This window comes from Schistocerca piceifrons, chromosome 1, assembly GCF_021461385.2.
Source record: "Schistocerca piceifrons isolate TAMUIC-IGC-003096 chromosome 1, iqSchPice1.1, whole genome shotgun sequence".
In the NCBI taxonomy this organism is placed as follows: Eukaryota; Metazoa; Arthropoda; class Insecta; order Orthoptera; family Acrididae; genus Schistocerca; species Schistocerca piceifrons.
Window position 1 is genome coordinate 184,950,849 of NC_060138.1, and position 22,027 is coordinate 184,972,875.

A 22,027-nucleotide genomic window follows, 5' to 3' on the forward strand; every position below is an offset into this window, starting at 1 on the left:
GTTTTTAGATGTCTTGGTACAATGTGAGAGTGATGGCGTATTAGGACATACAGTGTTTCGAAAGCTCGATCATACAGAGTTGTATTTCCATGCTACTTTTTGCCAGCATCCAGTACAAACATTGGGCATTCTAAATACCTTGATTTACTGAGTTTGTACTATCTCACCTGCCAATAACCTACAAGCAAAACTGGAACAACATCAAACTGTGTTCCTGAACAATGGATATTTGTCTAAGTACACAAAGCACTACAGACATACAAATGTCAGAAGAAGGAAAAGGATGAGGTATTGAAGACAACAGCTCACTCCCCAGATAGTGGAAATGTTACTCTTCAAACAGGCAGAATATTAAGAAAACATATGTTGAAGTGATCTTTTTTTCTTTTATCAAAAACCTTCTTGCCTCTAGGAACTATTAAAGATGACTTACAGCTGTGCAACTCTGGAGTCTGTAAGATTCCATGTAACTGTATAGGGTAAATGCTACACACTGTCACAAGTGCATCATGGAACACCAGAGGCATACTTGCCTCCTCCGAAACTGCAAGTCCGCTGTCGCCAAACACTGTATTTCTACTGATCACACCTGCTGGACACACCATGCACGTGCCGGTGGGTCTTAAATTGGGAGTGTATTTTCACCAGTATTTGTCTGAAGATGGCCGGAAGATATTGCACCTAAATATTATAATAGCAAGATCCAGACATCCAGCAGTTTGCCTGAAATTTCAAGGAACAATCTATGCACTGGGAAAGTTTTAACTTTCACATTTTCAGTTTCACTTATGTGCCTACTGATGAGTCAATTCCTATATACTGATTGGTTACCTCTATTCCTTTCATCATACAGCAATTGTATACTTGGCAGCTCCAAAAAAGAAACTAGTTGAGTACATACAAATTTAAAAACATGGCTGAAATTCTATTCTCATGAATCAGTTTAAGAAAATGTCCAATTCTCAAGATTAAACTACACTTTTAAAATTGCATGTCTGTCGATTCGCCACCAGTTGTTTCTTTTTCAGTGGGTGATGTAATGGTGCACATACCTATTACAAAAAAAAGTGTTATTGGTATCATATATTTTTTACTATCATTTCATATTCTTTTTTACTTAGAGCCAGCTTGATTGGTAACACTGATTGCTTATGAATGGTTGTTGCACACAAGGTAGGCAAGGAGAGGAATGAATAGTGGCAACTGGTTAGAAACAATATATGGAGCAAGGAAAAAGTAGAAAAGTGTAGAGAGGCAGGAATAAGTGCTTCTGCTCAGTTCAAAGGATTTTGTGATTGCTGGAGAACTCAAGTGGCACAGGGATTGAAGCGATGTTGAAATCATCAATGTTTGGTATGTAGCATTGTCAGCATTCTGGAGCAGATTTGTGGACAGACAGCTCATTAGCTGCCATATCTACACAGAACAACGCAAAAAAAAAAAAAAAAAAAAAAAAAAAAGGAGACAAAGATGATGTGACTTACCAAAAGAAAGCGCTGGCAGGTCGATAGACACACAAACAAACACTAACATACACACAAAATTCAGGCTTTCGCAACCAACGGTTGCTTCGTCAGGAAAGAGGGAAGGAGAGGGAAAGACGAAAGGATGTGGGTTTTAAGGGAGAGGGTAAGGAGTCATTCCAATCCTGGGAATGGAAAGACTCACCTTAGGGGGAAAAAAGGATGGGTATACACTTACACACACACACACACACACACACACACATATCCATCCACACATATACAGACACAAGCAGACATCAAACTTGTGTCTTTATATGTGTGGATGGATGTGTGTGTGTGTGTGTGTGTGTGTGTGTGTGTGTGTGTGTGTAAGTGTATACCCGTCCTTTTTTCCCCCTAAGGTGAGTCTTTCCATTCCCAGGATTGGAATTACTCCTTACCCTCTCCCTTAAAACCCACATCCTTTCGTCTTTCCCTCTCCTTCCCTCTTTCCTGACGAAGCAGCCGTTGGTTGCAAAAGCTTGAATTTTGTGTGTATGTTAGTGTTTGTTTGTGTGTCTATCGACCTGCCAGCGCTTTCTTTTGGTAAGTCACATCATCTTTGTTTTTAGATATATTTTTGCCACGTGGAATGTTTCCCTCTATTATATTCATATCATTAATTTGAACCCAACAATTATGTTTGTTATTGTCACTGTTGCATTTCGAAATCTTTTCTGTTGTCTTATTTTCTCTTTCTGTTTTTGCCAGTAGTTTCACTTTGTATTCACCTTCTCCTTTTTACCGTTATCTACTATACAATTTTATCCCGCCTATATATACTCAATAATACGTAACCCATTTCCAACCCATAACCAAAAAAAAATTTTTTTTTTCCGCTTTCAACACTACCACTGCTATAAAATCCACTGTTTCTAGTTCACAAACAGTTAGCCTCATTTTCATAATCTTCCACCACAAAACCACTCCTTTTAATACATTTACACGCAGTTTTTTCGAAATTTTCCCGAATTTCTCCACCCTTTAACGTGTTTTGGCGGCAACACAACCACCTAACCTTTGTACACATCGTTGTCTACCAACCCAAGTTCACCACAGGATCAACATAGCCCAGCTTTAACCAACACGTTTTCGCCTTTTTTCACACCAGATCTCCAGTTACTTTCTAGTTCACCTTTATCTCTCCCCATATATTTTTATTTTCATTTTCATTTCAGCCTCATGATGTCTGCTTGTGTCTGTATATGTGTGGATGGATATGTGTGTGTGTGGGAGTGTATACCCATCCTTTTTTCCCCCTAAGGTGAGTCTTTCCGCTCCCGGGATTGGAATGACTCCTTGCCCTCTCCCTTAAAACCCACATCCTTTCATCTTTCCCTCTCCTTCCCTCTTTCTTGATGAAGCAACCGTTGGTTGTGAAAGCTTGAATTTTATGTGTATGTTAGTGTTTGTTTGTGTGTCTATCGACCTGCCAGCGCTTTCTTTTGGTAAGTCACATAATCTTCGTTTTTAGATATATATTTCCCACGTGGAATGTTCCCCTCCATTTTTTATATATATATATATATATATATATATATATATATATATATATATATATATATAGTGGGAAAAATATATCTAAAAACACAGATGATGTGACTTACCGAACGAAAGTGCTGGCAGGTCGATAGACACACAAACAAACGTGTGTCTGTATATGTGTGGATGGATATGTGTGTGTGTGTGTGTGTGTGCGAGTGTATACCCGTCCTTCTTTCCTCCTTTTTTCCTCCTTTTTTCCCCCTAAGGTAAGTCTTTCCGCTCCCGGGATTGGAGTGACTCCTTGCCGTCTCCCTTAAAACCCACATCCTTTCGTCTTTCCCCTCCTTCCCTCTTTCCTGGTCGCTGGCAGGTCGATAGAAACACAAGCAAACACACATACACACAAAATTCTAGCTTTCGCAACCAACGGTTGCTTCATCAGGAAAGAGGGAAGGAGAGGGAAAGACGAAAGGATGTGAGTTTTAAGGGAGAGGGTAAGGAGTCATTCCAATCCCGGGAGCGGAAAGACTTCCCTTAGGGGGAAAAAAGGACAGGTATACACTCGCACACACACACACACATATCCATCCGCACATACACAGACACAAGCAGACATTTGTAAAGGCAAACAGTTTGGGCAGAGATGTCATCTGTACAAATTGTAAACAGCCTTTCGCTCCCTGTATTTTACACCTGCCACCTTTAGAATTTGAAATTGAGTATTCCAGTCAACATTGTCAAAAGCTTCAGTCAACATTGTCAAAAGCTTTCTCTAAGTCTACAAATGCTAGAAATGTAGGTTTGCCTTTCCTTAATCTTTCTTCTAAGATAAGTCGTAAGGTCAGTATTGCCTCACGTGTTCCAATATTTCTACGGAATCCAAACTGATCTTCCCCGAGGTTGGCTTCTACCAGTTTTTCCATTCGTCTGTAAAGAATTCGTGTTAGTATTTTGCAGCTGTGACTTATTAAATTGATAGTTCGGTAATTTTCACATCTGTCAACACCTGCTTTCTTTGGGATTGGAATTATTATATTCTTCTTGAAGTCTGAGGGTATTTTGCCTGTCTCATACATCTTGCTCACCAGATGGTAGAGTTTTGTCAGGACTGGCTCTCCCAAGGCCATCAGTAGTTCCAATGGAATGTTGTCTACTCCCGGGGCCTTGTTTCGACTCAGGTCTTTCAGTGCTCTGTCAAACTCTTCACGCAGTATCATATCTCCCATTTCATCTTCATCCACATCCTCTTCCATTACCATAATATTGTCCTCAAGTACATCGCCCTTGTATAGACCCTCTATATACTCCTTCCACCTTTCTGCTTTCCCTTCTTTGCTTAGAACTGGGTTTTCATCTGAGCTCTTGATATTCATACAAGTGGCTCTCTTTTCTCCAAAGGTCTCTTTAATTTTCCTGTAGGCAGTATCTATCTTACCCCTAGTGAGATAAGCCTCTACATCCTTACATTCGTCCTCCAGCCATCCCTGCTTAGCCATTTTGCACTTCCTGTCAATCTCATTTTTGAGACGTTTGTATTCCTTTTTGCCTGCTTCATTTACTGCATTTTTATTTCTCCTTTCATCAATTAAGTTCAATATTTCCTCTGTTACCCAAGGAGTTCTACTAGCCCTCGTCTTTTCACCTACTTGATCCTCTGCTGCCTTCACTACTTCATCCCGCAGAGCAACCCATTCTTCTTCTACTGTACTTCTTTCCCCCATTCCTGTCAATTGTTCCCTTATGCTCTCCCTGAAACTCTGTACAACCTCTGGTTCTTTCAGTTTATCCAGGTCCCATCTCCTTAAACTCCCACCTTTTTGCAGTTTCTTCAGTTTTAATCTACAGTTCATAACCAATAGATTGTGGTCAGAGTCCACATCTGCCCCTGGAAATGTCTTACAATTTGAAACCTGGTTCCTAAATCTCTGTCTTACCATTATATAATCTATCTGATACCTTCTAGTATCTCCAGGATTCTTCCATGTATACAACCTTCTTTTATGATTCTTGAACCAAGTGTTAACTATGATTAAGTTATGCTCTGTGCAAAACTCTACCAGGCGGCTTCCTCTTTCATTTCTTAGCCCCAATCCATATTCACCTACTATGTTTCCTTCTCTCCCTTTTCCTACTCTCGAATTCCAGTCACCCATGACTATTAAATTTTCATCTCCCTTCACTACCTGAATAATTTCTTTTATCTCATCATACATGTTGATAGACACAATAAAATAAAAAACACACACACAAATATTCAAGCTTGTGCAACCCATGGTTGCTTCATCACGGAGACGAAAGGATGTGGCTTCTAAGGGAGAGGGTAAGGAGTCATTCCAATCCCGGGAGCGGAAAGACTTACCTTAGTGGAAAAAAAGGACACGTATACACTTGCACACACACACATCCTTCCGCACATATACAGACACAGGCAGACATATGTAAATGCAAAGATGTTGGGCAGAGATGTCAGTCGAGGCGAAAGTACAGAGGCATAGATGTTGTTGAATGACAGGTGAGGTACGAGGGGCGGCAACTTGAAATTAGCAGAGGTTGAGGCCTGGTGGGCAATGGGAAGAGAGAATATATTGAAGGGCAAGTTCCCATCTTCGGAGTTCTGATAGGTTGGTGTCAGTGGGAAGTATCCAGATAACCCGGACGGTGTAACACTGTGCCAAGACGTGCTGGCCATGCACCAAGGCATGTTTAGCCACAGGGTGATCCTCATTACCAACAAACACTGTCTGCCTGTGTCCATTCATGTGAATGGACAGTTTGTTGCTGGTCATTCCCACATAGACGGCTTCAAAGTGTAGGCATGTCAGTTGGTAAATCACGTGGGTGCTTTCACATGTGGCTCTGACTTTGATCATGTACACCTTCAGGGTTACAGGACTGGAGTAGGTGGTGGTGGGAGGCTGCATGGGGCAGGTTTTACACTGGGGGCAGTTACAAGGGTAGGAGCCAGAGGGGAGGAAAGGTGGTTTGGGGATTTCATAGGGATGAACCAAGGGGTTACGAAGGTTAGGTGGACAGCAGAAAGACATTCTTGGTGGAGTGGGGAGGATTTCACGAAGGATGGATCTCATTTCAGGGCAGGATTTGAGGAAGTCGTATCCCTGCTGGAGAGCCACATTCAGAGTCTGAAAGTATCCTGTCACAAGTGGGGCACATTTGGGGTTCTTCTGTGAGAGGTTCTGGGTTTGAGGGGATGAGGAAGTGGCTCTAGCTATTTGCTACTGTACCAGGTCGGGAGGGTAGTTGTGGGATGCGAAAGCTGTTTTCATGTTATTGGTGTAACGGTTCAGGGATCCAGGACTAGAGCAGATTCGTTTGCCACGAAGACCTAAGCTGTAGGGAAGGGACCGTTTGATATGGAATGGGTGGCAGCTGTCATAATGGAGGTACTGTTGCTTGTTAGTGGGTTTGATGCAGACAGATGTGTGAAGCTGGCCACTGGGCAGATGGAGGTCAATGTTGAGGAAATTGGCATGGGATTTGGAGTAGGACCAGGTGAATCTGATGGAACCAAAGGAGTTGAGGTTGAAGAGGAAATTATGGAGTTCTTCTTCACTGTGAGTCCAGATCATGAAGATGTCATCAATAAGTCTGTACCAAACTTTGGGTTGGCAGGCTTGGGTAACCAAGAAGGCTTCCTCTAAGCGACCCACAAATAGGTTAGCGTACGAGGGGGCCACCCTGGTACCCATGGCTGTTCCCTTTAATTGTTGGTATGTGAAGTTGTGGGTTAGGATGAAGCTGGCTAAGGTAATGAGGAAAGAGGTTTTAGGTAGGGTAGCGGGTGATCGGCGTGAAAGGAAGTGCTCCATCGCAGCAAGGTCCTGGACGTGCGGGATATTTGTGTATAAGGAAGATGCATCAATGGTTACAAGGATGGTTTCCTGGGGTAACAGATTGGGTAAGGATTCCAGGCATTCAGGAAAGTGGTTGGTGTCTTTGATGAAGGATGGAAGACTGCATATAATGGGTTGAAGGTCTTGATCTACGTAGGCAGAGATAAGTTCTGTGGGGGCTTGGTAACCAGCTACAATTGTACCAACTAATGATGTTTTCTTTTCTTTGAGCTTCTTAGCAAGTTGAAGATAAGTTTCTTCCTTGATTTTAAAATGGCTCCATGTGGCATATAATGACATACGGTCCAAACGATTGCTTCCCTCTCTGCATTTCCTTTTTTCCGAGGTTGCTATATTGGTAGCAATCTGGAATTGAGACCATATTTGTCGGGTTTGTTGGTTGTGAATGACAGAACCTGTATCTTGTTTTACATGATAATAGTTGCTTGTCAATGATCGTATTTTCTCTGGACCAGTGAGAACAAATACTGTTTTCTGTGACCCTCCACGAATTTCAGATACAGCGCAAATTTGTTGATCAGTAGGTGTTCAGCTTGGGTTGACTTTGCATTGAAATGGAGAAATCCGAGAAGCTCCTGAAATGTCCTCGATGAAAATATGCCCCCAAGAATGTAACCAATTATCACCTGCAAACACAAGTTTTGTACAAATAACACCCTGGGCATATATTATGGAAAGGAAATCTTTGAACAATGGATAGTTCAGGATGGAATAACAACAATATTATGAAAAGGATAGATTGCTAGTTACCAATTACAGAGGAGACACTGAGGAGCAGACAGGCACACTGAAGGGAATGCTATGCATTTAAGCTTTTGGCCAAAAAGCCTTCTTCTGTAATAGAAAAAACTACACATTGACAAAACTCACATAAATGACTATTAGCTCCAGTCACTGTGGCTGGACTGTGGACAGAAACTGTGCCTTTTGGGAGTAGCAATCTGGTGCAGGCAGTGGGGATAAGGAGGAGGCCTGGGGCAGGGAGGTGGAGGGATAGCAGTGTGGGGGTTGGGGAATGTGTAGTACTGCTTATGGAAGTGTGTGGCAACATGGTGGGAACAGGGTAGGGCTGCTAGGTGCAGTCTGGATGTTTGGAGAATGGGAGTTGGGAGTGGAAAAGGAGAAAAGTAGAGAAAAGGAAAAATATTAGTGGGTGTGTTGGCAAAGTAGAATGCTATGTGGTGCTGGATTGGGAGCTGGGAAGGCATAGATAGATGGAGAGATGGAAGACAAGGACTAGTGGAAGTTGTGGCCAGGGGGGAGGGGGGTTGCTATGGAAATGTAGTACATTTTGCAGATAAGAGTTCTCACCTGCACCATTCAGAAAAGTTGGTGTTGGTAGGAAGAATGCACATGGTGCAGGCTGTAAAGTGTATCGAGTTGGGCAGCATGTTCAGGAACTGGGTGGTCCGGCTGACTCTTGCCCACAGTTTGTCAGTGGCCATTCATGTGAATAAACTACTTGTCATTTTATATGGACACATAGAAAGCAGCGTAGTGGTTGCAGCTTAGTTCATAGGTCACAATGATGCTTCCGCAGGTAGCCCTGGCTTTGATGGGGTAGGAAGATGCCTATTACTGGACTGAAGTATGTGGTGATGGGAGGATGTATGCAAAGGGTCTCGCATCTACAGGGGAGAGGCAAAACAATGTCAACAGTGGTAGCAATGGGATGGTTGTGTTTGATGGTCAACAATGCAGGTAAGAAACAGTACAGACTAGGCATCAGTACAAGTTGTTTACAAGTAGTGCACCGTTTGTATTTGCATTTGAGGCTGAGGTTGACGTGAAATGAAAGACCTAACAGAGTTCCAAAGAGGGCAGATTGTGGAGGCCTGATTAGCTGGAGCATCAGTAACCAAGATACCCAGCTTATTGAACGTTTCTTCAAGAGCAACTATTTTAATAGTCATGACAGCCTACACAAAAAATGGAAAGGCATCATTGTGTAAATGTAATAGTGGTCGCAAATCAAAACTAAATGACAGATCGTAATACACTAACACAAATTGTGTCAAAACAACACAAAACTACGGAGGCTAAAGTGACTGCAGAGCTCAACAGCCATCTTTGAAACCCTGTATCTATCAACACTGTCCACTGAGAATGCCATACAATGAATATTTCTGGATTAAGTGCTACACTGAAATCATTAGTGATGACAACCAATGCAAAGAAGCATAAAACATTGTGTCAGAAGCATAAATCCTGGATGGCTGATCAATGGAAACTCGTCATATAGTCATACGAGTCAAAGTTTTCATTATTCCCAACATTGGACTTGGTTTACGTCTGGAGAATGCCAAAAGAAGCCTACAATCCTGATTGCTTCATTCAGATGGTTAATCATGGAGGTGGAAGTGTGATGGTGTGGGCAGCTATATCATGGTGTTCTGCCGATCCCATCATTACTCTCAAAAGTCATGTTACAGCCAACAATTATGTGAATATTTTAAGTGTTCAGGTGCACCCCATGATTCAAATCTTTCTCCCCAACAATGATGCCATATTTCAGGATGATAATGCACCAATTAACACAGACAGGACAGAACAGTTGTAGTGTACAACTGAACTGCAGCATCCTCCCTAGCCACCACAATCCCCAGACTTGAACATTATCGAACCCTTGTGGATGGTATTGGAGCACAGATTCCGAAGTTGTTTTCTGCCTCCCTCATCACTACAGGATTTAGAAGAGATTCTGATTGAAGAGTGGCATAACATTCCACTGGAGACTATACAATCATTATATGTCAGTATTCCAAGAAGAAGTGCAGCTTTATTACAGGCAAATGGGGGTCCAACCCCTTATTAATAAACCAATCCTGAGTAAGTACAGGTGTTCACATTATATTGCCATCCCCTGTAAGTCTGTTGCAGAGATATGAGCGATGAAGTAAGGGGTAATAATGCTTTTGTGACATAACTGGCATCTATCTTCAAGTGTCTGCCAGTTCCGGCTTCTCAGCATTTCTATAACACTCTCCCATGGATCAAACAAAACATCTGATCTTTTGGGCTGCCCTTCTTTGTATACAAGGGTCATTTAGTAAGCAAATGCAACACATTTTTCTTCTCAAATCTCATTGTTTAACTACACCATATTTTGCCCTGGTTGTTTGGCTATAAAACCTTATTTCCCCACAGAATCTCACTTCAATTCTGTGGCTTTATGCCACCTCATTGTGAGAGCCTATATGCTGTCATGGAATCACTCTACTGTGCTGCATCTCAGTGTAGTTCTTGCCACATCAATAAATTCGCCATCACTGTCGTAGTCCTTCACAGAGAGACCATCCTTTAGTACGTCAAAGACAAGAAAGACAGAAGGTGTGAGAGCCAGGCTGTAGCACAGATGAGGAAGAACTGTCCACCGAAGCTTTTTTTAATCTCATCTTGTGTGCGCAGACCTATATGTGTACTTGTGTTATCATGGAGCGGGAGAAGTGTGTTCATATTCTTATGGCCATGAACTCTTTGTAATAATTTTTTTCTTTTTTTCTCCTAAGAATCTCAAATAGTTTTCAGAGAAGACTTTTTGCCAATGGCGAAAGACAGATAACAGGATAACCACTTAAGAGACCCAGAAGACTGTAACCATGACTTCACCAGCTGAGAATAATATTTTGAGCTTCTTTTTCAAAGGAGACGTTGCAATTTTGTTTCAGGTTCAAAACAGTGAATCCATGTTTCATTGCCTGTTACGATGTTTGACAAAAATCGTCGTCATCTGCCCCACAATGAGCAAGCAATGCAGCGCAAATGTTCTTTCTTCCCCTGCACTCTCCTCAGTTAGGATTCTTGAATATGCTAAGATGTACAAGTAGGTCACCACTACCAACAAGGTCAAGTTAAGCACTGAGTTGCTTGATGGTTATTTGTCAATCATTTCAGTTTAAATTGTCTACATGTTGTAACATGGCAGATGACACAGCTGTGTGCCACTGGCCTGCATGTAGGAGGTCAGACAGATTTCCTTCTCCTCATTTTGTTGGTGGCAGACACTTCAACCAGTAATTTATCATGCTTTTATCCATTGCCCGGTGTCCATTGACATTCTATAAATTGCTGTGAATATTTGTGACGGTTTGGTTTTCCATCAAAAGAAATTCAATATCTACTCTTTGCTAAGAACATATCTATTTGCAGCTGCCATTTTGAAGACTGATTACAGTGCTGCCACCTACCAGGAGTTACTGGAAATATATGCTGCTGGAATGTTTAAGAGTGACAAGAAACAAAATTACAATTTTTTTAAACTCAAACTGGCCAAGAGAAAAGGAATTTTTATGCTATTTACTGAATGCCCTGATACATTCAATACCCTCTATGAGGTAACTTGATATGTGCTCCACACACTTCAGCAATATTATAAAATGGGATGCATGAGTGTTTTGTAAGTAACGGAGTGTTTTGTAAGTAATGGACTGAGGCCTCAGTTAATTGCAACCTGTGCCTGTACAGGTATGAGCAGCCCATAGTGGCTCACCTTCATGCCTTCTTTTAAAAAAATTGTGACTAAAGCCCTTCTGGCCTGTTATTTATTTTTAACATGACATGTAAGTACTGTCTCTGTCTTGCATTGTTAGTCATTAATTACACTGTTATATAAAAAATTTCTTTTCCCATAAATTTGTAATTATGTTATACGCCACTTTAAACATTTAAATTCCGGTGAATGCACTCTTAGAAGTGTTGAAACCTGGTTAATAAGACTAAAAATTGTGACCAATGGCTCATTTCTTTCAATTTTGGAAGAGAGAGTTCGCTACAACCACTCGAAACCTATGGCAGAACTGTAGAAGCCTCCCTTCCCAATTATACTTTTTCCCATATCCTCCACTAACATTATTTTTCATTCTTTCTCGTATAAATGACGTTCCAATCACTTAGGACTATCATATTTTCATCTCCTTCACATATTTTATCACTCCTTTATTACATTATGCATTCTATTTACTCATCATCAGCCTATGCTAACTTACCCTGTTAGGTACTTTTCTGTTAATATATATGACAACACCTGCTGTGCCATTAACTGGGGCTGATGATGTTGCCTTATAATCAACTGACCAGAAATTTCAGTCTTGTTTCCATTTCGCTTCACTAATCCCTACAAAATTTAACTTTCTACATCCAAATCTAAATATATAGTCCACAAAGCACCATATGTTGTGTGGTGGAGGGTACCTTGTACCACTACTAGTCATTTCCCATCCTGTTCTACTTGCAAATAGAGTGAAGGGAAAGGCTGTCTAAAAGCCTCTGTTCAAACCCTAATTTCTTGCACCTTACCTTCATGGTCCTCACGCAAAATGTATGTTTACAGCAGTAGAATAATTCTACAGTTGGCCTCAAATGCCAGTTCTCTACATTCGTGCAACAATGCCCTGTAGAAAGAACATCTTCCCTCCAGGGATTCCCATTAGAGTTTAAGAAGCATATCTGTAATATCTGTGTGCTGATAGAACCTACCGGTAACAAATATAGCAGCATGCCCGTGAAGCTTTGATGTCTTCCTTAAATATGACCTGGTGGGGATCACAAACACTCAAATAGTACTCAAGAATGGGTCACACTAGCATTCTATATGCCATCTCCTCTATGGATGAGCTACTCCTTCCCAAAATGTTCCCATTAAAACGAAGTCGAGCATTTGCCTTTCCTACTAGCAACCTGACATACTCACTCCATTTCATACTGCTTTGCAACATTGCGTCTAGATATTTAATTGAAGAGACTGTGTAAAGCTGCTGCCTACTAAGTCTGTTTTCAAACATTACAAGACTGTTTTTCCTACTCATCCGCATTAACTTACATATTTCTACATTTGGAGCAAGCTGTCATTCAACACACCTATTAGGAATTTTGTCTAAATCATCTTGTATATTCCTACAGTCACTCAATGAGGACACCTTCCCACATACCACACCACTATCAGCAAACAGCTGTAAATTGCTGCTCATCCTGTGCATCAGGTCATTTATGTATAAAGAGAATAAGCGGTCCTATCACACTTTCCTGGGACACTCCAGACAATACTCTTGTCTCTGATGAACACTCGCCATCAAAGATCACATACTAAGTTCTATCACCCAAAAAGTCTTCAAGACACTCACATATTTTGGAATCTGAACAGTATGTTCAGACCTTCATCAACAATCTGTAGTGGGTCATCCACGTCAAATGCTTTCTGGAAAGCTAGGGATATGGAATCCGCCTGTTGCCTTCTGTCCATGTTTTCTAGGGTATCATGTGAGAAAAGGGCGAGTTTCTAAATCTGTGCTGATCTGTGCACAGAACCTTTTGTCTCAAGGAAATTTATTATATTCGAGCTGAGAATGTGCTCAAGGATTCTGCAGTAAACCAATGTTAAGGATATTGGTGTATAATTACACAAGTCAGTTCTATTCCTTTCTTATATACAAACGTCACCTGCACTTTTTTCCATCTGCTTGGAAGTTTTAGCTCAGTAAGAGTTTCTTGATAAATGCAGGTCAAGTAAGGGGGCAATACCACATAGTACTCTTTGTACAACTGAACTGCGATTCCATCTGGACCATGCAACTTATTTGTTTTCAGCTCTTTCAGTTGTTTCTCTATGCCCTATGTTCTCCATGAAAAGGCTATACGAGAGTAAAACGATGGTATGTTTGTGTCATCCTCTCATGTGAATGATTTCTGCTGTCTTCTATGGCCACCCAAGACCTTAAAAAAAGGGAGGAAGATTAGAGTTGAACATCCCATCAACAACAAGGTAATCTGAGATGTAGCACAAGCCCAGATAAGGGAAGGATGTAGAAGGAAATCGGCAATGCCTCTTTGAAAGGAACTATCCTGACGTTTGCCTTCAGTGACCTAGGGAACTCACAGAAAATGAATCTGGATGGCACAATGGGGATTTGAACCACTGACCTTCTGATTGTGAGTCCAGTTTGCTAATTATTAAGTTCCCCTACAAAACTCAGAATCTTAGCATTCTATTGTTAGAAAGAAGATGACCCCTTATATTGACAGTTTTTGCCTGTCACAGCTGATGGTTTTTATTTGGAATTGAAGCACTGGCTGGTATTAAACCTGGAAACCAAGACCTCTGGATCGGTTGTTAAAGACACTATCCTTAGACCACAGCCTCACTATCACCCAAGCTTATCTGCACTATGCCTGACACTCCACATCATACAACTCCTGACGAAGTACATTGCTGCAAGTGCAATATTAAAAATTGGCTAGAGCACATCACTTTCTTCATTCTTATAGCTTCTTTACAAGCATCACCTCTAAAACTTATTGCACATAAAAGTCCACAAATTAATTTATATATTAATATTTAAATTAATATTAAATTAATATTAAATTAATATTAAATTAATATTTAAATTAATATTTAAATGGGATATGTGCGTGTGTGCGAGTGTATACCTGTCCTTTTTGCCCCCTAAGGTAAGTCTTTCCGCTCCCGGGATTGGAATGACTCCTTACCCTCTCCCTTAAAACCCACATCCTTTCGTCTTTCCCTCTCCTTCCCTCTTCCTGATGAAGCAACTGTTTGTTGCGAAAGCTTGAATTTTGTGTGTATGTTTGTGTTTGTTTGTGTGTCTATCGACCTGCCAGCGCTTTTGTTTGGTAAGTCTCATCATCTTTGTTTTTAGATATATTTTTCCCACGTGGAATGTTTCCCTCTATTATATTAATATTTAAATTGATATTCTATGAAGCTACAGGAATTGTCACTTTAATATATGTTTAATAAAAGCATGCAATTCCAACAATCAAGCGTATATTATTTCATTAATGTCTTACATTATTCCTGCGTGCATCAACTTTTGCCATCTGGTTAGCTATCCCCTCTTTACTGAATTTATCCATTGAAGCTTGTAATCCATAAAGAAGAACACGTAAATATTCTTCTTCAGCATTAGCTGTTTCTTGAATTTTACACCTCTCTTTTTCTGCTGCTTGTAGCAGTGACTTACGTTCCTCCAAATAAATGTTATGCAAATGAGATAGCCGTGCTTCATGAATCTCTAAAATATGGAAGAACAAATTATTCGGAAATAATTTAATAATACAAGTATAACTAAAAGCTTTGCTGTCAAACTAAAATATGTAATACAATGGCTGGTAATAAAGACAAAATTGACGATATGACAACAGCTCTGATGTACGATCACAAAGAATACTATTCTCAGCCCTCAATGCACTGTTAAAGGTTACCTTTTTAAAAAAGAACCTCATGGTATATACAGGGTGACAATTATTGAACCATACAAAAAAAAACATACATTAGTTACAAACTATGGCATGCACATGCTTTATTCAACATGAAAATGTCTCTACAGATATTTGAATTTGGGTGATGACATGGTCAATATGGATGTTATATTGGCAATGATATGGCACAGATGAATAGCAAAATTCTGTATGACTCACTGAAGTGTCGGACCACTGGTGGCTGTTTTCAGCTCAGCAATGTTTTCGGGTTTACTGCTGTACACATTGTCTTTAATACAGCCCCAGAAAAAAGAGTCGCACGTGTTCATATCTGGAGAATATGGCAGCCAATGTAGGTGTATGGCAGTGGCCTCTGCGTACCCAGAGCCGGAACGCAGTCGCCAAAGTGCTTCTCCAGGACATTAATCACTCTCCTGCTTCAATAGGATCGAACTCCATCTTGCATGGACATCGTCTTGTTGAAATCAGGGTCACTTTGGATAATGGGGATGATGTCATCTTGCAAAACCTTCACATATCATTTGATAGTCACCACGCCATCAAGGAATATCTCACCGATTATTCCATGACTGGACATTGTGCACCACACAGTCGCCTGTTGAGGGTGAAGAGACTTCTTGGTCGCAAAATGTGGATTCTCAGTCCCCCAAATGCGCCAATTTTGCTTATTGACAAACCCATCCAAATGAAAGTGAGCTTCATCACTAAACCAAAGTGTATTCACATCAAATTAATTTCCACCATGCTTTGTGGCCAATCATGCAGTTTGAACATCCTAATGCAAACCATTCAGAGGTTATGACAATTTTATTTCATACAGTTCAGTAATTGCCACCCTGTTTGTCAAGTTTTAGCAGGTTTGAAGACATAAGTTGTTGATAACTTTGTGTATTAATGGTTTTGTATTAATGTAGACTGTTTTAGAGTTGCAAACACACAAAAATGCTTGCATAGTTAAAAAGTAGTACAATTCAAATAAAAACAAAATATTTTGTGAGACTTACGGAGCAATCTGTCTGTTGCTTCTGTATGGCATTGTAATATTCTATTATACTGGTCAGCTGCATCTTCCATATCTTTTAAAAGATTTTCCATAACTTGTGTCTTGTAGCTGGTGACATGTTGAAAAGACTCCCAAAGGGCCTGTAAAATTATTCTGAAAATTATGAAACTTGCTTTTGATACCACATTACCTGTAATGTGTAGATGGTATACTAAAGTAATCTGCCACAGTATAATAAACATAAATGATGATTAACAACCTATCATCAATGGCTCCTGTCCAATAACATTGGTTGTGGAGCATCTGTGAGATGCATTTTTTTAAAATTTTTACTTAAACAACAGCTTGTAAATGGAGGTAGTCTGGGATGAGACAAAGCCATGCCTTTATGTATACGAAACTTAATTAATTATTTCCTCTGTGAAACACACAGCAAGGTATACAGCAAACAGGAATTCACAGTAGCACACAGAGTTTCTGATTATGTAGGTTATTCACAGAGTCTCTTCCAAGTTTCTCTTTTCTCTCACAGTACATTGTTCAGCATTTCCTCTCATTGCAGTCACCTTTGGTTCACACCCTCCTTCACCTAGTCTCTCCCTTTTGTTTGTGGTCTTCTAATTGATTTTCTTCCAGGTTCTGTCCATTCTAGAGCCCTTCTTGGAAGTCTTTCTTGTCTCATTCCTTTAATGTGGCCAAACCATTAAAGTCTACTTCTCTCCATAATTTCTTTTAGGGGGCTGATCTGAAGGATGTTTCAAATTGTTTCACTTCTTATGCTTTCCCTTCTCATATTAGACATGAGCCCTCATTGAAAGCAAATCTTTGTCATTTATATTCTGCTCAGATTTTTCTTTGTCAGAATCCAGTAGTCCGATCCATAGGTCAAAATTTGCACATAATATGATTTTTATTTCATGATCTTTGCTTTGGCAGGTATTTTCCATTTTCCAAATCTGTCTCATACACAAGAATAAAATTCTGAACAATTTTCCATTACTACTAGTGTATTCATAATTTATTGTCTGTGCACTTCACAGAAGTAGCCTGCAGTATCCACTTCTGCTTGTTAATTTATAACTCTACTAGTGTTACATCCCTGATGCCTTTCCTTGAGGATGGAATTTTCTGGAGAAATTCTGCTCATGCTAGACATATTGTCACTGCTTTGGCAAAACAGTAAGATTCCTATTCTATTCTCCACTCATTGACTGTGAATGAATGGGTGAGCAATTACAGTTAGACACAACAAAAGATATTTTATCCAAGCAGATGATGCTGCAGTAGCTTCCCAAGCTCGAACATTTGAACAGTGAAATGAAGCTGTCGATAACACTTGAAAATTCATGTATTATTATGAAGAAAACCATTTAAATCCCCTACTGTAGCTAAATACACAAGTACTTAACAAAACAGACATGTACCCACAACTGGAGAAATAAAAAAGCCAACAAAACATTAAATACAGCTGAAGTGGATAGCTGTTGTCCCTTTATTACATAGCCAATTACTTCAGAATAAACTTGAGCATACCCACATATTCAAAGTTCACTGCATGGATATGTAGCCTAAAAGTGAGCAACCTGGGTGCATACACCAGCTCTCTTTTGTATTCTTCCTTGAGCAGTTGCAGCACTTGTCTGGAAAACTTCCGCCCATGCTAAACATATTGCCACTACTTCGGCAAGACTGCCATTCCCAACCCATAAATTGATACATTTTCTTATGGTAAAAGCATCTGCAGATATCAGATTACAGACAGCTGCACCACTTGAGAAGATGAAGCATGAATATGACACCTTGCTTGGCTGTGGATCATAAATGTCCTAGCTTCAGATAAAGAAATAGGTTCTTGCAGACAATAATTCATATGCCATTTACTCTTTTCAAAGTCCTACTGAGTACAGCTCTGACAAAGTATTATGTAAATCTGAGAATATCAATGGAGAACTGGCCACCAACCACAACACCTTCTTTGTTATGAAAGACACCAAGTAGACTGGAATTGAAGTGAAAAAAAGTTCTGATAATCTCTTAGTGGAAGGATGACCAGAGACTGTGGTGATCCACAAGACACACACCACCTTTTTGCCTGCAGCTAGCAGTATGACCCAGTAAATTTGATAAACTATTCACTGCAAATGGAGCAGTCAATTTGACTTCTTTTGATAGTATATGTGTCCTTGTCTGTAACTGCAAGACATAATAACATTATTTAATCTACTGTCAATGACATCATTAGAGGAGATAATAATAGCTTGTGTTGGTATTGGTATTTAAACATTCATATGGGCAAAACTAGTACCCAGATTCTTGCTACTATGTTCAAAGGCTTTATCAGTAACAAAATACTCAATTTAACTGGTGTAGACATATGATGGAGCAGCTATTGTACTTCTTATGTATGTCACATTGTTTGCTGTAATTCCTTTATTTATTCAGCATACATTGTAGAGATAATCAAATGTCACCAATATTAGTCTGCTCTCCACTTAAGGCTAATGGTTTACTCTCTTTACATGTAAAATTTCTTTGAATGTAGTTGTTACAAACCTGTGACAACTGTTACTTTAGAAATCTATACCTTCTCTAAGTAAATTGTTTGCCTACTGGGATGTGCATGATATTTATATTAATGTAGGGAACAAATAAAGCAAGACAAATTAATACACACTGCTGGAAAAGTGGCTTGTTTTTTCTGGAAACAGTGTTGCTTAGAACACTATAAAAGATCTAAATTATTTTCTGTTAATACAGGAAACACATAAAGTAAAAACAAATAAATATACATGCTGTAAATGTGGCTTTTTTCTACAAATACTGTTCCTCACTACTAAAAGAAATCTAAAATCATAGAATTCACATAGCTGTATAATTTATACGAGGACTGACTAATAAGACACTATTATATACTGTTTTTCAGCTTCCCAGTATCTAAATTATCTTCATGGAGGATGTGGACAACTTTTCATCTGTTATATTCCAAACATCAAATCTCAGATAGAACCTTCAGAGATGTAAAATGAGTATAACTATACAGTAATTAAGTGAAACAACTGCTAGAAACTATATTAATAAATAACTACCAATAAACTATTACAAACTATTTGTTGTTATTCAGTAAACTAATAATATACTGAAATTAACAGGGAAGTGTTTATTTGTAAAAATATGTTGTTTCTTCATTTATATTTTCATAGCTGTTGCTTACCTCAAGCAAGGTTTTTTATTTGATTATTAATGGTATAAAAAACATAAATTTTTTTCTAACACACCTACTGATTTGAAGATGAACATAAACGATTGAAACTAGTAATCAAATTTTAAAAATCTGTGCCATCAAAGGCTGGTATAAATTCTCTACATATAATCACAGGATTGCTGTAACTTTCATTTTTGACCATTTCAAGTTTCATCAATACTCATATTAGTACTAAGTGTAGAACAACATTTAACTATGTGCCATTGGAACAGAATCTTGTTTACAATGAACACTGTTACTTGTCGTACAGCAAACAGGACTCTAATAATGATTATTTTTAATTTTAACAATATAAGGAAAAGATAGATTGCTATTCACTATAAAAATGGCATGGTGAGTTGCAGGCAGGCACAATGAAAAGACAGTTACACATAAGCTTTCATCTAGCTTTCTTCGGAAAAGGAAACACACACACAAACACACACACTTTCATTCACACACATAAGGACACCTCGCGCGCACATGACTGCCAGCTCTGGAAGCTCGTACCAGAATGCAACTGTCATGTAGAATGAAAGCAGTGATCTGGAGGGGCGGGAAAGGGTAAAGGGTGGCAGGGTTGGGGTGTGAAGAAAAGAGTGCTGTCTGGTGAAGCGTGCACAAACTGGACTGCCAACAAGCGTAGCATTGAGAGGCTGTGGGCAGGGAGGTGGGAGGGGGAGGGATGGGAAGCAAAAAAGGAGAGGAGAGGGGAAGGGGAAAGAACAACAGTACAGCACACAAAGAGGGTGAGGAGATGAGAACGAGGAGGAGGCAATACGACAGAGAGGGTGGAAACTGTTGGGTGGAGGGTGTGGGGACAGTAAGTTTCCACAGGCTGAGACCAGGATAATATTGGGAGCAGAAAATGTGTTGTAAGGACAACTCACAGCTGAGCAGCTCAGAAAAACTGGTGTTGGAGTGGAGAATTCGGATGGCTCAAGTAGTGATGCAGCCATTGAAGTCAAGCGTGTCTTGCTCAGCTGCATGCTGGGCTACAGGGTAGTCCACTTTATTCTGGGCAACAGTTCAGCAGTGGCCATTAATCTTGGTAGACAGCTGGTTGGTGGTCATACCACCATAAAAAGCTATCCAGTGATTGCAGCAGAGCTGGTACATGACATGGCTGCTTTCACACGTGGCCCAGTCTCTGGTGGGATATGATAAGCCTGTGACAAGACTTAAATGAAGTGCTGGGTGGGTGGATTGGGCAGGTTGTGCACCTGGGTCTTCCACAGGGATATGATCCTTGTGGCAAGGGTTGCAATTGAGGGCAGCATAGGGATGGACTACAATGTGTGGAGGTTAGGCGGGGGACAGAACACCACTTTCGGAGGAGTGGAAAGGGTCTTGAGGTAGGATGTCCCTCATTTCAGGGCATGATGATAGACAGTCAAAGCATTTGGATCCTTCCCACCACCACCACCACCACCATCTTTTCTGAACTGCGGCAGGTGGGAGTTATCTTTGCAACACATTCTCTGATCCCGAAATTATCCTGGCCTCAACCTACAGTACATCCCCATACGCCCATCCTACCACCTTTTCCCTATTCACGTCCCCTCACCCTATTTTTTTGCTGCCTGTCTTTTCTCCTCTCCTTTCGTTTTTTGCTCCCCATTTCCACCCACTTCCCACTTGCCCAACAGCCTCCCGATGCTGCACCTGATGGCTGTCTTGTCCCTGCATGCTCCACCAGACAGTGCTCTTCTCGTTTCACACAAATACCTTGCTATCCCTTGCCCTTCCCCACCCTCTGCCGATTACTGCTTCCATTTTACATGACAGTTGCATTCCTGTATGAGCTCTCCAGATAGCAGTCATGTGTGTGTGTGTGTGTGTGTGTGTGTGTGTGTGTGTGTGTGTGTGTGTGTGTGTGTGAGACTCCTTTTCTGAGGAAGGCTTTGGCCAAAAGCTAATGTATACACGTCTTCTCATTATGCCTGTTTGCAACTCAACATACTATCTTTACGGTGAGTTGCAATCTATCTTTCCTTTACATTGTTTATATTACAACCTGGAATTTCCCTAGCTTTATTTTTAAATTTAATTTGAATTTAAAGGAATTTCCAATATCTTGTTATTCGCAGGACGCAATATTGTTGAAAACTTGCACTAAGTAATTCAAGAACTCATTCTAAACAATGTTTAAAATGAAGTTATTTTTGTCATGTACTGCTGTTGTGTAAATCACAGTTCAACTGAAAATGACTTTTATTACTAGTGAAAATTACCATAATTGCAAAAATATGTTGGGAAGTCAGTGGAATAGTTCCCAGATCTATGAAGAGATGTCTTAAAGGTTTGCTCTTTACAACTAGTATTCTCACTGCTCTCTTTCGCTGAATGAATATTTTCTTTGCCTTACTGCACTGTATCAGCAAACGACCCCACAAAATAACAGGAAATGTAAGTATACTAAATACAGTAGCACTCTGGCCTTCCATTCACATGTCAGAACCTTTTTTTTTCTTCAATTCAGATTGTTATCCAGCATGATCCCAAAGAAATTTTCACATCATGATCATTTAATACACAACCATTGAATTGTGTTTCTGATTCTATCATGTGATTTTTATGTGTATGACATTGCTCAGTAACAATCTTTGTGAGATTAGGACCTAGACCATTCACTCTGAACCAGTTGCAGGTCTGTTTAGCTATTGTCTGCAATGTGCCTGGTGTG

At 40.0% G+C, this 22,027-nt stretch overlaps 1 protein-coding gene across 1 annotated transcript in view; it reads right to left on the reverse strand.

Annotated features, from left to right (window-relative positions):
- The window catches only part of LOC124798197 (dynein regulatory complex subunit 2), a 59,443-nt gene that overhangs the window by 23,395 nt on the left and 14,021 nt on the right, over nucleotides 1–22,027 (reverse strand). Inside the window, exons 4-5 of the mRNA XM_047261535.1 lie at nucleotides 16,102–16,240; nucleotides 14,666–14,889 (exon numbers count right to left, since the gene is read on the reverse strand). Of these exons, the coding sequence (XP_047117491.1) occupies nucleotides 14,666–14,889; nucleotides 16,102–16,240 (363 nt within the window). The remainder of the gene's footprint in view (nucleotides 1–14,665; nucleotides 14,890–16,101; nucleotides 16,241–22,027) is intronic.